The sequence below is a fragment of the Crotalus tigris genome, unplaced genomic scaffold (genome assembly GCF_016545835.1).
Source record: "Crotalus tigris isolate CLP2741 ecotype Arizona unplaced genomic scaffold, ASM1654583v1 scf7180000017598.18339901613:2243638, whole genome shotgun sequence".
In the NCBI taxonomy this organism is placed as follows: domain Eukaryota; kingdom Metazoa; phylum Chordata; class Lepidosauria; order Squamata; family Viperidae; genus Crotalus; species Crotalus tigris.
In genome coordinates, this window is record NW_024096502.1 from 1,229,921 (window position 1) to 1,246,487 (window position 16,567).

Below are 16,567 nucleotides of genomic sequence, written 5' to 3' on the forward strand. Positions count from 1 at the left end.
AAATGTTTCCTTCAAAGGAAGGAAGCAGTCTTTAAAAGAAAATCAGAATCAGGAGGAGGAAGGTCTCCTTTCTTCCCCTTAATATAATTATGTTTTTAAATAATTTTATGAATTTGGGGGTTCCTCCAAACCTACTCGTCTCTTCTATTTATCCGTGGGTCCTCTTGGAACCCTATAAGAATGCATTCATTATTAATAATATACAGGATGTTGCGTCTTCTCCTAGGGCTAAATCACAAAGGCCTCTTTCGGATCAATGGATCAGCAGCCAAAATCAGGGCGCTTAGATTAAAGTATGATCAAGGAGAAGAAGTTGACCTTGTTAAGGAAGGAGATATCAACTCTGTTGCCAGCATCCTTAAACTGTTCCTGAATCAGCTGCCAACCGCTGTTTTCCCGGAGGAACTGTGCACAGATATTTGGGCCATTTTTGAAGGTACAGCAAGTGCATAAGACACCTTTTCTTCTTATTTTGATGCAAGGAAGTATGATGTCTCCTCCTCCTCGTTATTAAATTTCCACCACAGTTAAATCTGGTGTTTTATGAACCAAGACTACTGTTTGTATTTGGGAATCTCATTTGTTGTTGTTGTTAGTTGCAAAGTCGTGTCCGACCCATCGCAACCCCATGGACAACGTTCCTCCAGGCCTTCCTGTCCTCTACCATCTTCTGGAGAATCCTTTAAGCTCACACCTACTGCTTCAGTGACTCCATCCAGCCAACTCATTCTCTGTCGTCCCATTCTTCTATTGCCCTCAATCTTTCCCAGCATTAGGCTCTCCTCCAGTGAGTCCTTCCTTCTCATTAGGTAACCAAAGTATTTGAGGATCTGGCCTTCTAAAGAGCAGTTAGGGTTGATCTCCTCTAGGACTGACCGGTTTGATTGCCTTGCAGTCCAGGGGACTCGCAGGAGTCTTCTCCAACACCATAGTTCAAAGGCCTCAATTCTTTGGCGCTCAGCCTTTCTTATGGTCTCATATAATAAAACAACTGGAGCACCACTTGGACACCATTGGCATTGACAAATTCGCTATTAGTCAATTGCAAAAGGCGGCCTTACTAGGAACTGCTTCCATCCTGCGACGATACCTGTAATACCATCAAACATCAACATCTGCCTATCCCAGGTCCTGGGTAAGGACTCGATAGGTAGACAAAAATGCCAAATCCAGTCTGAACATCTGGCTGACTGTGCGATGATCCATAATAATTTCATAACAAAAATGTTATTCTGGGCCACGAACAAGAATTTAAAGTCATGCCCATTTCTGCACGCTGGCTTATTGTTACATGCATCTAACATTTACTTAAACTCCAATATTGAATCCCTCTTCCCTCGACTATGTGCTCTCTTATCTTGTCTTTTTTAACCCCCATTCACTTCCTTTAGCCTTGCATAGTCTAATAGACTCTCTAAACATGGAGCTTGGTCAACGATTCCCCAATGATCTCTCTAAAGCAGTGGTTCTCAACCTGTGGGTTGGGACCCCATTTGGGGTCGAACGACCATTTCACGGGGGTCGCCAAACAATGCAGTCCGCCATTTTTTCCCCCCTTTTCCTTAGCTGTGCTACTCCATTTTATTCTACTGGCTTTTGAAAGCCAATAGAATAGACTCTCTTGAATAGAGTCTAATTCTATTAGCTTTCAAAAGCCAATAGGAATTGTCCAGGCTGTCTCTGCCCTGCTGAGCCCGCCAAAAGTCCCATTCTGCAAACGGTGCTGCACCAGTTGAGTAGTCCTCGACTTACGACTGGTTGGGGGGGTCGCGGCATTAAAAAGGTTGAGAACCACTGCTCTAAAGACATTTGCACAGAGTGAAATCTATATCCTTTCCTTGAAGAGAGGCCCCAAATATACTCAGGAGTCCTGCATGCAATACTTTGTTTAGGACGTGCAAGCTACCATCTCCGGGGAAGCCCAATTCAGCAAGGCTTTGAGCACATGCCTTGAGAGTCAACAGTTAGGAAATACCGAACAAATTCTAACTGATGCTAATCTTTCTCTGTTAATCATTACTGTCCCATCTTTCACAGTAAACAAAAACTGCGCCACGGAGCAAACGAGATGTCTAAAAAGGCTATTAAGTCGCCTGCCGGAAGCCCACAGTCGCCTTGCTTGTTTCCTTGTTAGATTTCTCGCCAAGGTGGCTGAAAACAGTGATGTGAATCAGATGACCCTGGAGAACCTGGCCATTGTTTTTGGCCCCACATTATTCCGGTAGGAAGTTCTTTCGTTATCTCCATGTTTGCTTAAACCATCCCGAGTTGCTGTCTAATTCACCTTGAATAGTCTAATCATCTAATCATCGTTCCTGAACGAAACTGGAGGTGTTATAGGATAGCTTGATTAGAACAAGTGTTAATTTAATGTTTGGCTCTGGAATCTGCTGGGCTGCATTAACAGAGGGATAGAATCAAGATCAGGTGAAATATTAATACCACTTTACAAGGCCTTGGTAATACTGCATCCAGTTTTGGTCACCACGATGTAAAAAAGATGCTGAGACTCTAGAAAGAGTGCAGAGAAGAGCAACAAAGATGATTAGAGGTCTGGAGGCTAAAACATATAAGGAACGGTTGCTGGAATTGGGTATGTCCAGTTTAATGACACTCATTGTCATGGAGCTTTGTTGAAATAAATGTATTTTCATTTGGGTGCTTTTCCAACAGCCTGTTTTAAAAATGACTGTTTTAAAATGTCAGCTCGCTTAAAAGGCTCTACGGTTCCAAAGTTCCCATGCCCTGTTAAGTTATTACCTAGGACTGAGTGTTTGTTTTCAGTTAATCGTGGCCTAGCTTAAGCCTTAATTCTTTTAGTGTAATTAAGGATTTCCAGATTAAGCTCGAGAAAGCTTTCCCATGTGCAGTGTTTATTAAAAAAAGTTCGTTAAATCTCTTTTTACGGTCTTTTGCAAATGTGAATCATGGGTGGGTTTTCATTTTGAAAAGATGACCCAGAATGTGTCTCTTGCTAGACCAGTGGTTCTCAACCTGTGGGTCGGGACCCCATTTGGGGTCAAATGACCATTTCACGGGGGTCACCAAACCATGCTGTCTGCCATTTTTTCCCCTTTTCCCTAGCTGTCCTACTCCCTCTTATTGGTGGCCACACCCATTTGGGGGTCACCACAACATGGGGAACTGTATTATGGGGTCACGGCATTAGAAAGGTTGAGAACCACTGTGCTAGACAAAATTGGAGACAGGAATGAGTAGCTTCAGAGGGACTGAACTAAATCTCCAAAAGGTGTTAAAAAGCAGCATGTGAAGCAATTTTTCTGGGGAAAATCCAAACTTCACCGGTATGAGGGGTATGTCTAGTTTAATGAAGAGAAGGATGAGGGGGGATATGATAGCAATGTTCCAATATCTCGGGGGCTGCCATAAAGAAGAGGGAGTCAAGCTATTTTCCAAAGCGCCTGAAGGCAGGACAAGAAGCAACGGATGGAAACTAATCAAGGAGAGAAGCAACCTGGAACTAAGGAGAAACTTCCTGACAGTTAGAACAATTAACCAGTGGAACAACCTCCTTCCAGAAGCGGTGAATGCTCCAACACTGGAAGTTTTTAAGAAAAGACTGGACAGCCATTTGTCCGAAATGGTATAGGATTTTACCCTCATTCACTTCCTTTAGCCTTGCATAATCTAATAGACCATCTAATAGACTAGATGACCTCCAAGGTCTCTTCCAACTTTATTGTTGTTGTTGTTGTTATTATTATTATTATCTAAATGGGCGCTTGAAGATGCACATCAGATAATAGCAAAGTATGATATCATTTTGTGATCCAAATTGCATCTCCCACAACATTAGACTCTTTTATTCTCTCTAATAATGTCTCTCGAGAATCAATAGCAAAGCCAAACATCCTAATATTTCTTATTTTTGGGTCAAATATTGGGATCAAAAGGAGCCACGGTGGCAGAGTGCTTAGAATGCAGCCTTGCAGGTTAACTCTGGAAACAGTCTGGAGTTCAATTCTGATGAGGCTTGAACAGTGGTAGGCAACCTTGGCTCTTTTATGATTCGTGGACTTCAACTCCCAGAATTCCTGAGCCAGCATGGCTCAGCTTGGAAACCTCTCCCTTTCCCCTCAGCATGGTTGGCTCAGGGATTCTGGGAGTTGAAGTCCACACGTCATAAAAGAGCCAAGGTTGCCTACCCCTGGGCTTGAGGTTGACTCAGCCTCCCATCCTTCTGAAGTAAATAAAAGGAGGACCCAGATTGTTGGGGGCAAGATGCAAATAAAGCATACATTGTAAACCGCCCTGGCCCATCGGGTGGGCGTGGCCCATCAGCTGGGTGTGGCCCATTGGCTGGGCGTGGCTGCGGTGGTAATGGCAGACTGGGTGGGGCTAAAAAGTTCAATCAATCAATTCCAACTTTGCGAGATCTTCCCCCCCCCAGAGAAGTTGAAATTGACTGATTGATTGAACCTTTTTTTTTTTGCACACCGCGGCGGAGGCCTAAAGCGAAAAGGTTTTATAAAACCCAGCTGAAGGCCTAGGACTGGGGCAACGGTGCCCGTGCCCACAGAGAGGGCTTTGAGTGCCGCCTCTGGCACCCGTGCCATAGGTTCGCCACCACTGGTATAGAAGAATAAGTTTATTTAGAGATTAAGAATGATGTATTAACTATATGTATTAAGAGGAACAAATTGTTACAAATATTTATTCTGGAATGTTACGTTATGTCCATTTTTGTTTTTACTGTATTATAAATAAAAAACTTTAAAAAAAACGTTTCAGAATAACTGAGTTTGGGAAACATTAAACCTTTGGCATCCCATCTTCCTTGTGCTGCTCCTCCTTACTACTGCTATAAGTATCATTTTGGTTTGTATTTTCTAGAATTCCATGCAGCCCTTTGGCATACAAAAAGCAAACCCTTTGTAATGCCATGCTCCTGCATATGCTTCAGCGCCACGAGGACCTCTTTCTGGAGAGCGCCAGCAAATATTTCTCCCCAATGGAAGAGCAGTCCCAGGTAAGAGCCTCCAGGGAAGACCAGAATAAACAAATAACAGAGTTGGAAGGGACCTTGGAGGTCTTCTAGTCCAACCCCCTGCTCAAGCAAGAGGCCCTACACCAGGGATAGGCAATCTTGGCTCTTTTATGACTAGTGGACTTCAACTCCCAGAATTCCTGAGCCAGCATGGGGGAACTATGGCCCCTTCATGACTTGTGGACTTCAACTCCCAGAATTCCTCAGCCAGCATGGGGGAACTATGGCCCCTTTATGACTCGTGGACTTCAACCCCCAGAATTCCTCAGCCAGCATGGCTCAGCTTGGAAATCTCTCCCTTTCCCCTCAGCATGGCTGGCTCAGGAATTCTGGGAGTTGAAGTCCACGAGTCATAAAAGAGCCAAGGTTGCCTACCCCTGCCCTATACCATTTCAAACAAATGGTTGTCCAGTCTCTTGAAATCCTCCAGTGTTGGAGCACCCACTGTTGAACCAGTTCAAGAGATGACCATGGATTAAAATGTTTTACAGATGGCATACGACACCAGTGAGATTAGCAAAAATGTTTAGAAATACTTCAAATAACTGTTGGAAATGCAAAGAAAGACCAGGTACTTATTATCATCATATCTGGTGGACATGCCCTAAAGCAAAAAGATTCGGGGTTAAAATATATTTATGGTTGGAGAAAATGACTAAAAAAACCAATAGACTTTAAACCAGAATTGTTTTTGTTAGGAATAATAGGGAGCTAATTATGGGAAAGGCTGCAGATATTTAATACCACACGTGCTAACGGCAGCAAGAATTGTATTTGTCCAACATTGGAAAAATGAAAATTTACCAGCTGAAGAAGTACTAATTAAGAAAATTCTAGAGTGTGCAGAAATGGATAGATTGACTTTAAAGATAAAAGAGAAAGAAGACTCAGTGTACTTTAGAATATGGGATAATTTCTATCAATGGCTAGAAAAATGAGTCAGAGAGAAAGGAAGGTGATATGTAATTATGAATATATATGAGCAAGAATAAGGCTATGGAGTGATTAATTAACATACTGTTTATCATAATTAACTATTTTCTATTATTGTTTGTGAAATACATGAACCCAGACTTTATGCTGTTTGCTAAATATTTTCTATTATTGTTTGTGAAATACATGAACCCAGATTTTATGCTGTTTGCTATTTGTATTTGTATTTCACAAACAATGTTACTTGAAAAAACCCCAACCCCAACCCTAACCTTAATCCCATCCCCAATCTCACCTTATTCCTAACCACATAAAAACTAATAAAATCTATACAAAAAAAGATATGATCATGGATCTCCCTTCATCTAACTTAATATCTCCCTAGACTGTGCAGTCACTTGTGGCAGTTATGAGCACAATGAATACAGGCAAAAAAGAGGATTGGTTTTTAATGTTCCTCACAGGGAGAGCAAAAATCATCTATTTCAGAACAATAAAATAACCATCCATCCATCCATCTAAACAGCTGGATTTTGAACTAATTTTCATAATAATTTTTTATTTTTCCAAACTCTCCCCCATACATATACCGTGATATTTATCAGATGTTAACATACATTCTTTTTACATTCATATATAAGATACTTTTAATAAAATGAAGTAAATACATACACCTGACTTTTGGTGTTGCTCGCCCATTTCCCCTTTCACACTCCTTCTCTACCTTCTTTCTCCCTTTCTTCTCTTCCCTACTTCCCTCTTCTTCCTCTCCTCTTCTCTTTCCTTCACCACTCTCCTCCCCTTTCTCCCCACTTCTCCTCCTCCAACCTTCCTACTTCCTTCTCCTCTCCTTTACTCTTTTCTCTCTCCTCTCCTTTCTTCCCTCTCATCCCTCTTCAGATACAATTCAGGGGTAATGTCCGAGCAACTTCTCTCTCCAAATTTCCCTATCTGTATTATATACAATAAGATTAATTTTCTCTTACATTAATACTTCTATTTATCTAACCTTCTCGGTATATACTTCTATAAATAACTGGAGGTTGTATAAATATTTATACAACCTCCAGTTATTCAATACTGTGTTGCCTGTTGTCCTTATCTGCTCCTTCTTCTTCCATCTAAATTGATGAGGATTTTGAGCTAATTTTCCTGTTGCAGATTAAAAAGAGAAACTAGGAATACTTCTGTGATGTGATTTTAGATCTGTCTCCATATTGGGAATCTCTCCCCAACCTCAAGAGAGAGAACAACAATTCCCAAAGCCTGCATTTAGCTCTTATTTAATTAATATTATTTTTTAAAATGTTGTTTAAGTGGAATGTAACAAATACATTGCTTCAGGGCAACTGAGATTTAATTAATTCGCCCACTGTATTAAGTCAAGCATGCCTAATCTCTATAATTAATCTGGTTTAAGAGGAGAATGAAGTTTATTATATTGCAATTATAGAATCAATATTGATTGGAAAGCTAATTTGTTCAGTGGGACAGCAATGTGGAAACTACTGAGGAATATTCTAACCTTGCTTCTTAATCCGGTTTCCTGTGCATAGCTTTCTCTCAGTGTCTGTCCCTTGATCTGGAAAAACTGACCATATGGTGAGCTGCTGGTTAAACTGTTATTTAGAATGGAGGAGTTAAAGATAGAGGAAATCCATGGTTTCTAATCTGCCCGACCATTCCCACCCAGCTGTCCTGCTGAGGCATTGAGGGTCTAAGTCGCAGAACAAGGAGCTGTAGAACAGCTCACTGGATTTTGTTGTTGTTAGTTGCAAAGTCATGTCCAACCCATCGCGACCCCATGGACCACATTCCTCTAGGCCTTCCTGTCCTCTACCATCTTCTGGAGTCCATTGAAGCTCACGCCTCCTGCTTCCGTGACTCCATCCAGTCACTTCATTCTCTGCCGTCCCCTTCTTCTCTTGCCCTCCATCTTTCCCAACATTAGGCTCTTCTCCAGGGAGTCCTTCCTTCTCATTAGGTGGCCAAAGTACTTGAGTTTCAACTTCAGGATCTGGCCTTCTAAAGAGCAGTCAGGGTTGATCTCCTCTAGGACTGACCCGTTTGATCGCCTTGCAGTCCAGTGGACTCGCAGGAGTCTTCTCCAGCCCCAGAATTCAAAGGCCTCAATTCTTTGGTGCTCAGCCTTTCTTATGGTCCAACTTTCACAGCCATACATTGCAACTGGGAAAACCATGGCCTGGACTATACATACTTTTGTTGGCAGGTTGATGTCTCTGCTTTTTAGTATGCTGTCTAGATAGTCATCTACAAAGTGACATGTCCCAAAGGTGCTTTTTCAAGAGACAACTGGACTTTCTTTGTTTTTCCTTGAAGATGTTTCATTTTTCCTCTAAGAAACTTCTTCAGTTCTTCAGTTCAGAACAGAATAAGTTCTTGGATGAGAACTGAAAGGTTTTCAAAGAAAAACAAAGTCCAATTACCTCTTGAAAAATTCCTTTGGGACAACCATGACTGGAATGACTGAGAATCTCCATAAACACAAAGCAGAATGTTAGAATAGAGGCACAGGGGTTTTAGCTGATTGTGATCTTCCAGTTCAACAATTACACATTTCATTTGAAAATGCCTTCATCCTGCAGCTTTTTTTTTTTTGGGACATTTGTTGCTTTTCCACAGATTCTCCATTCTGCCTTGCCACCTCAAGACCTCACAGAACAGACAGAGGAAAAATGAATTTCAGCAGAGTATGCCCAGAGCTGTCTGGCGCCTTCCATCCATACAGTGGCAATGTTGTGTTTTTACTTTTTCTGCTCATAGCTCTGGGAAAACAGGGTCAGTCTGAGGTTACGATTTGCAAAGCATTCATCCTTTTCGGGGGCAAATTTGTTCAGTTTCCATGTCAAGCACCCTCCGTTCTGATTTATACTATCCAAAAACAGTTATTTTCGAATAATACTACAGACAGTGCAAGCTATGAGGAGAGCTCAAGCAGACATTTGGATTTAAATGCCTGCTCTTTAGATAATTTGTGCATCCTTTGAAGAACCCTTGATAGCCTTTTGAAAACAGAAGACAAACTAGCTAATGATTTCATTCCATTTCAAGTATTAGAACATGGAACAAAATTTATTTTTTTATTATTTTTTTGAATATCTTTTATTGGTTTTTTAATTTTAACAAAAAGTATTTAAGACACACCGTGGTGTTTGGGTAAACAAACATCCCAAGGGGAGGGGGAACATACAAAAACAGCTCAATTTAATACATTCACTATCATCTTTCTATTTCTCACAGATAACATAATAGATTTAATATATTCCGTTTCTAGCTTAAATTTCTATTACTACTCAACCTGTTTTAAAGCTTTATCAATTTAGAATTACCATAATCAAATATTGTTTTACATCAACAAATTATCACTTCAAATATCTCTACCAAGTATATTAAAATTCTTAATCTCTCTCAGCCCTCTTTTTATCATCAATCTCATTCATTTCTTCTTCCAATGATAACTAACTTAATTAAAAAAAATGTTAAACCTTAATTCCTTTCAATTCATTACACAAATTTCAAATTCCATTCAATTAATTATCATATCTTATCAACCACAAAGCCAAGGTTCTTTTTTCCAAATAAATTTCCATACAACAAAAAAAAACCACATATGTATATAATTGTAACTAACTTAATTAAGAAAGAGAAAAAAAAGAAAAGAAAAATCCTTTCAATTCATTACACAAACTTCAAATTCCATCCAATTAATTATCATACTTTATCAGATCATATTATTATCAAAAATCACCTAAACAATTTAAGCATTTCAAAATTCCATTTCCATAACTGAACATTTTTTCAATTCCAGAACATATATATCTGTATGTATATGATTATATATGTTCTATCCTTAATAGACTTTCAAAAAAAAAATCATCTAACTAATTTAAACACACATGTATATAATTGTAAGAACAAAATTTATTTTTGATGGAAGTGGGAAACCAGTAAACAAACAAACAAAAAATAACTACATTTGGTAATATTATTTCCTCTTCCTCCTTCTTTTTGGGCAGGAATCCTTACTGTCAGGTTTCATTCCTCACTGTTTTTATTTATTCTACAACTCTTATTTAATGTTTTGCCAAACAGGCTGATCTTTAGGCAGCTGCCGCCCATTTCATTTGCGTAAGGGCAAATTTAGAAGAAATGAAAACATCCCAAACAAATTCCCATCCTTTCCCCTGCAATCCTATCCTTTCCACAACAAAATAAATCACTTAAAAACTTGTCCTAGTTTTACTGGACAGGTTGAGAAGACAGCTCTGTAAATACCACACTCAGGAGCTGCTTGCAGTTCTCTGCTCCTCAAGGTTCACTTCTCCCCCCCCCCCATAGTTCTTCAGAAAAATATAAATGGGATCTATCAAAGCTGTCCAGCAGAATGATGAGGAGAAGGAAGATTTTTCTCCCTCCAGTCTTCCAGATCTGCTTTTTAAGTTGTGATTGAGGCCCAGACTTCCTTTCCCTTGGGGTGAAAGCTATGCCATTAAAAGTCTACTTATTTAACCTCAGCTTTACAGTCCATGATATGTTGCCAAAATGAAGACTAGACATGACAAGACTTGGGTAGGGGAGGGGATGCATGCCATCCTTTCAGGGTTGAACTGGTGTTTACCTAACAATTATTGAATTTCTTCTTCAAAACCATTTCTAGGCTCCTCCTGGAAAACGACCCAAACAGAACTAAGGGATGAGTGGAGAAGGCCTAGGCCCCTTCATGACTCATGGACTTCAACTCCCAGAATTGCTGAGCCAGCGTGGCTCAGCTTGGAAACCTCTCCATTTCCCCTCAGCATGGCTGGCTCAGGAATTCTGGGAGTTGAAGTCCACAAGTCATAAAAGAGCCGAGGTTGCCTACCCCTGGTATAGGGTTTCGTGCCTGAGCAGGGGGTTAGACTAGCTGACCTCCAAGGTCCCTTCCAACATTATGATGATGATGATGATGATGATGATGGATCATTGCACAGTCAGCCAGATGTTCAGACTGGATTTGGCGTTTTTGTCTACCTATCGAGTCCTTCCCAAGGACCTGGGATAGGCAGATGTGGATGTTTGATGGTATTACAGATATCGTCGCAGGATGGAAGCAGTTCCTAGTAAGGCTGCCTTTTGCAATTGACTAATGGCGAATTTGTCAATGCCAATGGTGTTCAAGTGGTGCTCCAGTTGTTTTGGGATTGCACCCAAGGCGCCTATTACTATTGGTACTACCCTTGCTGCTGCTATCATCATCATCATCATCATCATCATCGCACAGTCAGCCAGATGTTCAGACTGGATTTGGCGTTTTTGTCTACCTATCGAGTCCTTCCCAAGGACCTGGGATAGGCAGATGTGGATGATAGTATTACAGGTATCGTCGCAGGATGGAAGCAGTTCCTAGTAAGGCTGCCTTTTGCAATTGACTAATGGCGAATTTGTCAATGCCAATGGTGTTCAAGTGGTGCTCCAGTTGTTTTGGGATTGCACCCAAGGTGCTTATTACTATTGGTGTTGTTGTTGTTGTTGTTATTATTATTATTATTATTATTAGGTTCAGAGGGAGCCAGAGTCCAGAGAAGAACCCACCAAAGCTGAATTCCCTCCTCCCCGTTAATTTCCTCTGCGTGACTCTTCTCATCAGGAGCCCTGATATACAGACAGGCTTGTTCTGACAACCCTTCCAGGAAGAGACCAAGCATCTACTCGTTGCTAAGGCAACACAAGGATGAAATCCTCTTTTTTTCCTCTTCTTTAGCAACCTCTGCACCTCCACTTCAAGGCTAGCCCAGATAGATCAAAAATAGCACATTCATTATGTACTTCTGAGATACCTTTTCTTTGTTTTCTGTCTGTCAGATTGAAGTTCTCTTTAACCTGACGTAATCTTTCCCCCCACCCCCCAAAGGAAGACTTTTGCTGGTAGAGTAGATCTCCAACAGCGCTAAGCCAAAGCAGAGAAATTTCAAAGCAAGTGACAAGGTTAATCTCTTTGGCCAAATCGTTGAACAGAGGGGGAGAACTAAACTTTTCTGAAACACAAAAAAATGTTGGCATGAATCCAGATTCCTCTGGTGAGGAATCATATGCAGACGGGATGATGCCTTGTGTTGGATTCGGAGTTATAGAGAAGGGCTTTTCAACCAGTGGTACCGCTACTACCTGTGGTACATTGGCACCTGGCAGGTGGTACGTGACCATCCTAGAAAAGTGGTAGCGGGGGAGGGGAATGAGCTGAACCAGTGGCAGCACCGCACAAGCCTGAGCGAGAGACGGCAGGAGCTGCAGGGCTGTCAGGGCTCAGCGGAAGCGCTGGGATCAGTGCCGCTTTCCAGCTGATCGGAGCTTAGGGACTGTCAGGGCTCAGTGGAAGCGCCAGGATCAGCGCCAGGCTCCAGCTGTAGCTCGGCGCTGATCCTGGCACTTCTGCTGAGCCCTGAAGAAGCACCAATCAGCTGGAAAGCAGCACTGATCCTGGCACTTCTGCTGAGCCCAGAAGAAGCGCCGATCAGCTGGAATGTTGCAGCATCTCCAGGGTCTTGTGATTTACCTTCAGATGCTTGGCAACTGATTCATATTTATGATGGTCACAGTGTCCCAGGGTCATGTGAAGTGACCAAAACCTGCTGCAACCACCCAGCAGATGGGGGGGGAAACCAAACACCCCCACCCCACCCCCGCTGCCAATCCTCCACAGAAATGCTCACAACAATGAAAACCTCGGACAGGAGGAAGAGCGCCGTCGGGCGGGCAGGCAGGTGTCTTGCTCAGCTGTGGCTTGGGGGGGCACTTTTTTCAGTGCCATTGTAACTTTGAACAGTCACTAAGCAAACTGTTGTAAGTCGAGGACTACCTGTACTTCATCACTTTTTTCCTTTTTTTCTGTCATCAAGTTTTTGACACCTTGCTAGGCGACTGGTGGTCCTCGGATGATGCCGTATCCTAAAAGTGGTACAATGGGTGAAAAGGTTGAAAAGCCCTGGCATAGAGGAACGTGCCTTAAATGGGACTCTCAAAATGTTGTGCCCAGACCCCTCCCTCCTTTGGGTGATTCTCAGAGTGCTCTAAGCTTGCTTGGGTCGGGCCCAAACAATCCATGGGAACATTGCCTTTCACATGTAAAAGAGAAATCTTTCCAGCGAGGTCAGTCCAAAGAAACTCTACAGATAGAACCCAAGGGATTCTCTTGGCAGCAGTACGGAAATGAATCGCCATTGCCTTCTGCCAGGATTGTTGATTTAATACGTGTCAACAAGTCAATGCCAACTCTTAGCAGCTCCTTTGGGAGACTTTCTCTCATCAGTCCATCTACTCTCTGGATGGTTGTCCTCTGCTTCCCTTCCATCTTCCACTATGGATTTCCTGAGACCTTCACCTAACGTGCCCAAAATACAATAGTAATTTAAATCAAATCATTTGTGCCTCCTCAGATGCAAATGCCAGGTTTTGTCTGATGATTCGTGTGATTTTTTTTTCCTTGGTTGTCCATAGTATTCTCAGGAGCTTCCTCCAATATCCAAGTTCAAAACGATCAAGACTCTTGTTATCCTGCTTCTTTAAGGAGAGTCACATGGAAAAGCCTTGCCTACATGGATCTTTGCAGGCATAGACATCGGCATAACATCTGGATAACTTTTCTAGGATCTTCACTGCTATCCCACCAAGTGCCCAGGCTACCTTAGACTCTAGAACAGGGGTGTCAAACTCAATTTCACTGAGGGCTGCATCAGCACTGCGGTTGCCCTTGGGGGGGCCGGGTGGGTGTGGCCAGAGTGGGTGCAGCCTACTGGGTGGGCATGGATGGAGTGGGTATGGCCTACTGGGTGGGCGTGGGGGTGCCTATGGGGGCCTGGGCAGGAGTGGGACAGATCTGAGGGTCTCTGGCAGAAGGGGGTGGGACCGGGGCAAGTGCCAAGGCATGGTCCACCGGAGCAAGTGCCAAGGCATGGTCCATGGGGGCAAGTGCCAAGATGGCCACCACAAAATTGTACATTGGCTCCTGGCTGGCCTGGGCCAGGGCCAAGGCAGCGGGGATCACTGTTTCCAGGATGGCTTCGTGGACCGCATGAAACCACTTCGCGGGCCGCATCTGGCCCCTAGGCCTTGTGTTTGACATGTCTGCTCTAGAATTTCCTGAAAGTGTCCCATGCAAGTATGAACCGGGCCTGATTCTGCTTAAATTCTGAGACTAGGTAAGGTTTGCCAGATGCTGCTAACTGCTGACTATCTTTGACCAAAAATTCTGCTGGGGTAGCTTTGTTTTGTGTGCTGATGCTGTTGATGCATGAAGGTCCTGATAACTGGGACAAAGCCCAACTTTATGTTCATAACATGTGCCCCGCAGCTGCAAAACCCACAGATTTAAAGGTTAGGATCTGTTGACATTCTAATAAGCAGATGAGCTGTTTTCAAGAAAATATTTTATGGCTATTGGTTGCCAGTTATCGTTTGTTTACTTGAGTGTGTAAACACTATACCAAATGGAGTCATCAACCAGTAAGAGAAACATTGGAGGAGAACTATTTTTAATGTACTTTTTTTTTTTAACTGTCAGAGGTAAGTCTTCATTCTGGTTCATCCAAGCCGGGGATAAATAAGCAACATGGCGACTGCTTTGGGAAGAAGGTTACAGTTTATTGAAGAAGCAGAAAGATGGTCCTTGCAAGAAAGAGCAGAGGAGAGGAAAGAGAAGTTGAGCACATGGGCAGTAGGTTTTTATACCCCCTCTAGCCTTGTTTGGAATAGTTTCCTGTTCCTGTGGCATGAACCTTGAGGCTGTTTCTGAGTGTATTTCTAGGCCTTGATATCTGTGGTTTAATCCTATTATCATATCCTGCTTCCCAGGTGATGGGGCTAATGACCCCTAGAGTTTGGGTGGGGCATGCAGATGTTCTCTTTGTCTTCTTGAGTGCTCTGGCTTCAACTTTCTGATGGCTTTACATCTGCATTTGTATGGGGCTAGCTCTTGCTTGGGGCAGAGAGATAGATTTGGGGCCAGGTTTGGTTTTAACAAATCCTTTTGAGGAAAAATATATTTTTCTGCCCTTTTAATATTTCCTTCTCTGGGCTAACTTCCCTCAATAACCTTCAATTTAATCTTCTGATGCTGGTTTTAAGCCCTCTGGTTACCATGGAAACTGCCACAGCTCCTAACTGGGTGCTTCTCAGAGGCTTAATTGCATTCAAAGTTTCATAAACTTTCTATTAACCTTCCCCTGGCAGTGAGATATGTGTGATGCCAGATAATGAGCTGAATTAATCGTCTAATATGATGGATCTCTTCTCCTCATCTTTATATGTCTTTCCTCAAATATCCTTCATCTCTATCAAGTCAGATTTCCTGTAAATACTTGCAAGGATGCATCTGGCCCTTTCTGTCATAGCAACTGGCAGCAACAGGTGAGAGAGACTCAAAAAATCCAAAGATGGCACTGCAGGAGGCCAGGCTTGACGCGTCCATATACTGACTTAGTATATCTCGTAATGATTTGTAGAGCTCTGCAGGTAATCCATCTGGACCCCGGGGCTCTTATCATTTTTTTTTTTTGCCTTTTTATGTCCTCTGTTATCTCCATCGTTGATATTTTCCCATTTAATACGTTCTGAATATTCTCTGGGATTTTTGGTAAGTCTGCTTTTTTTAGGTACGGCTGTGTTTTTTCTTTTGAAGTTTCCTCCGCGTTGTAAAATATCTCGTAAAAGTCTTTACTAATTTTGTTTAATTGTGTCATCTTGAAGCTGTAATTCACCTTTTGGGTCTTGCAACTTGTTTATCGTTTTTTTTTCTCTTTTTCTTTTTTCAGCCTATATGCTAACCATCTCCTCGGTTTATTGGCATTTTCAAAAAAAGTTCTGTTTAGCCCTTTTCATCTGTTGAGCCATTATTTCCGGCTCTACTAAGTTTAGTTTATGTTTTATTATCTCCACTTGCTTCTTAAGTATTTTCTTTTGTGGGTCTATTTGCCCTTCTAATTCTCATTTTCTAAATTCTTCCTTCAACTTTAACTGTCGTTGTTTTCTTTCTTTATTCATTGTAGCAGCATACTTTATAGCCAGCCCTCTGAAATATGCTTTAGCTGTGCCCCACACATTTTGAAGTGACGTCTCTTCTTTCTTATTTATTTTAAAAAAAGAAGTCCATTTCCTTTGTCACTAGTTGTATAAATTCTTTTTCTTTTCATATAGATTTGTTCAAGGACCATCTTAATTTTTTCTTGGCTCCTCTCCAAGTCATCTTTATTGGATTGTGATCTGCCCAGATATTACTGTATTTTCCGGCATATAAGACGACTTTCTAAAGCATGCAAATCGGCTCCGAAGTTGGGGGTCGTCTTATATGCCGAGTCGTCTTATACGCCGGAAATTACAGTAGTTTCCAGCGTATAAGATGACTTTCTAGGCATGCAAATTGGCACCGAAGTCGGGGGTCGTCTTATATGCCGAGTCGTCTTATACGCCAGAAATTACGGTAGTTTCCAGCATATAAGATGACTTTCTAGGTATGCAAATTGGCACCGAAGTCGGGGGTCGTCTTATATGCCAAGTCGTCTTATACGCCAGAAATTACGGTAGTTTCCAGCGTATAAGATGACTTTCTAGGCATGCAAATTGGCACCGAAGTCG

General features: G+C 42.0%; 1 protein-coding gene across 3 annotated transcripts in view; it reads left to right on the forward strand.

The window, feature by feature from the left end:
• The window catches only part of LOC120318728 (protein FAM13A-like), a 31,359-nt gene that overhangs the window by 5,102 nt on the left and 9,690 nt on the right, over window positions 1-16,567 (forward strand). For 2 of the 3 annotated variants that reach the window (XM_039366742.1, XM_039366759.1), the window contains 3 exons: window positions 227-436; window positions 2,038-2,221; window positions 4,855-4,990. In XM_039366742.1, the coding sequence (XP_039222676.1) occupies window positions 227-436; window positions 2,038-2,221; window positions 4,855-4,990 (530 nt within the window). Of the gene's footprint in view, window positions 1-226; window positions 437-2,037; window positions 2,222-4,854; window positions 4,991-11,498; window positions 12,194-16,567 lie in introns of those variants that run through there. The other variant, XM_039366750.1, reaches the window with a different exon arrangement.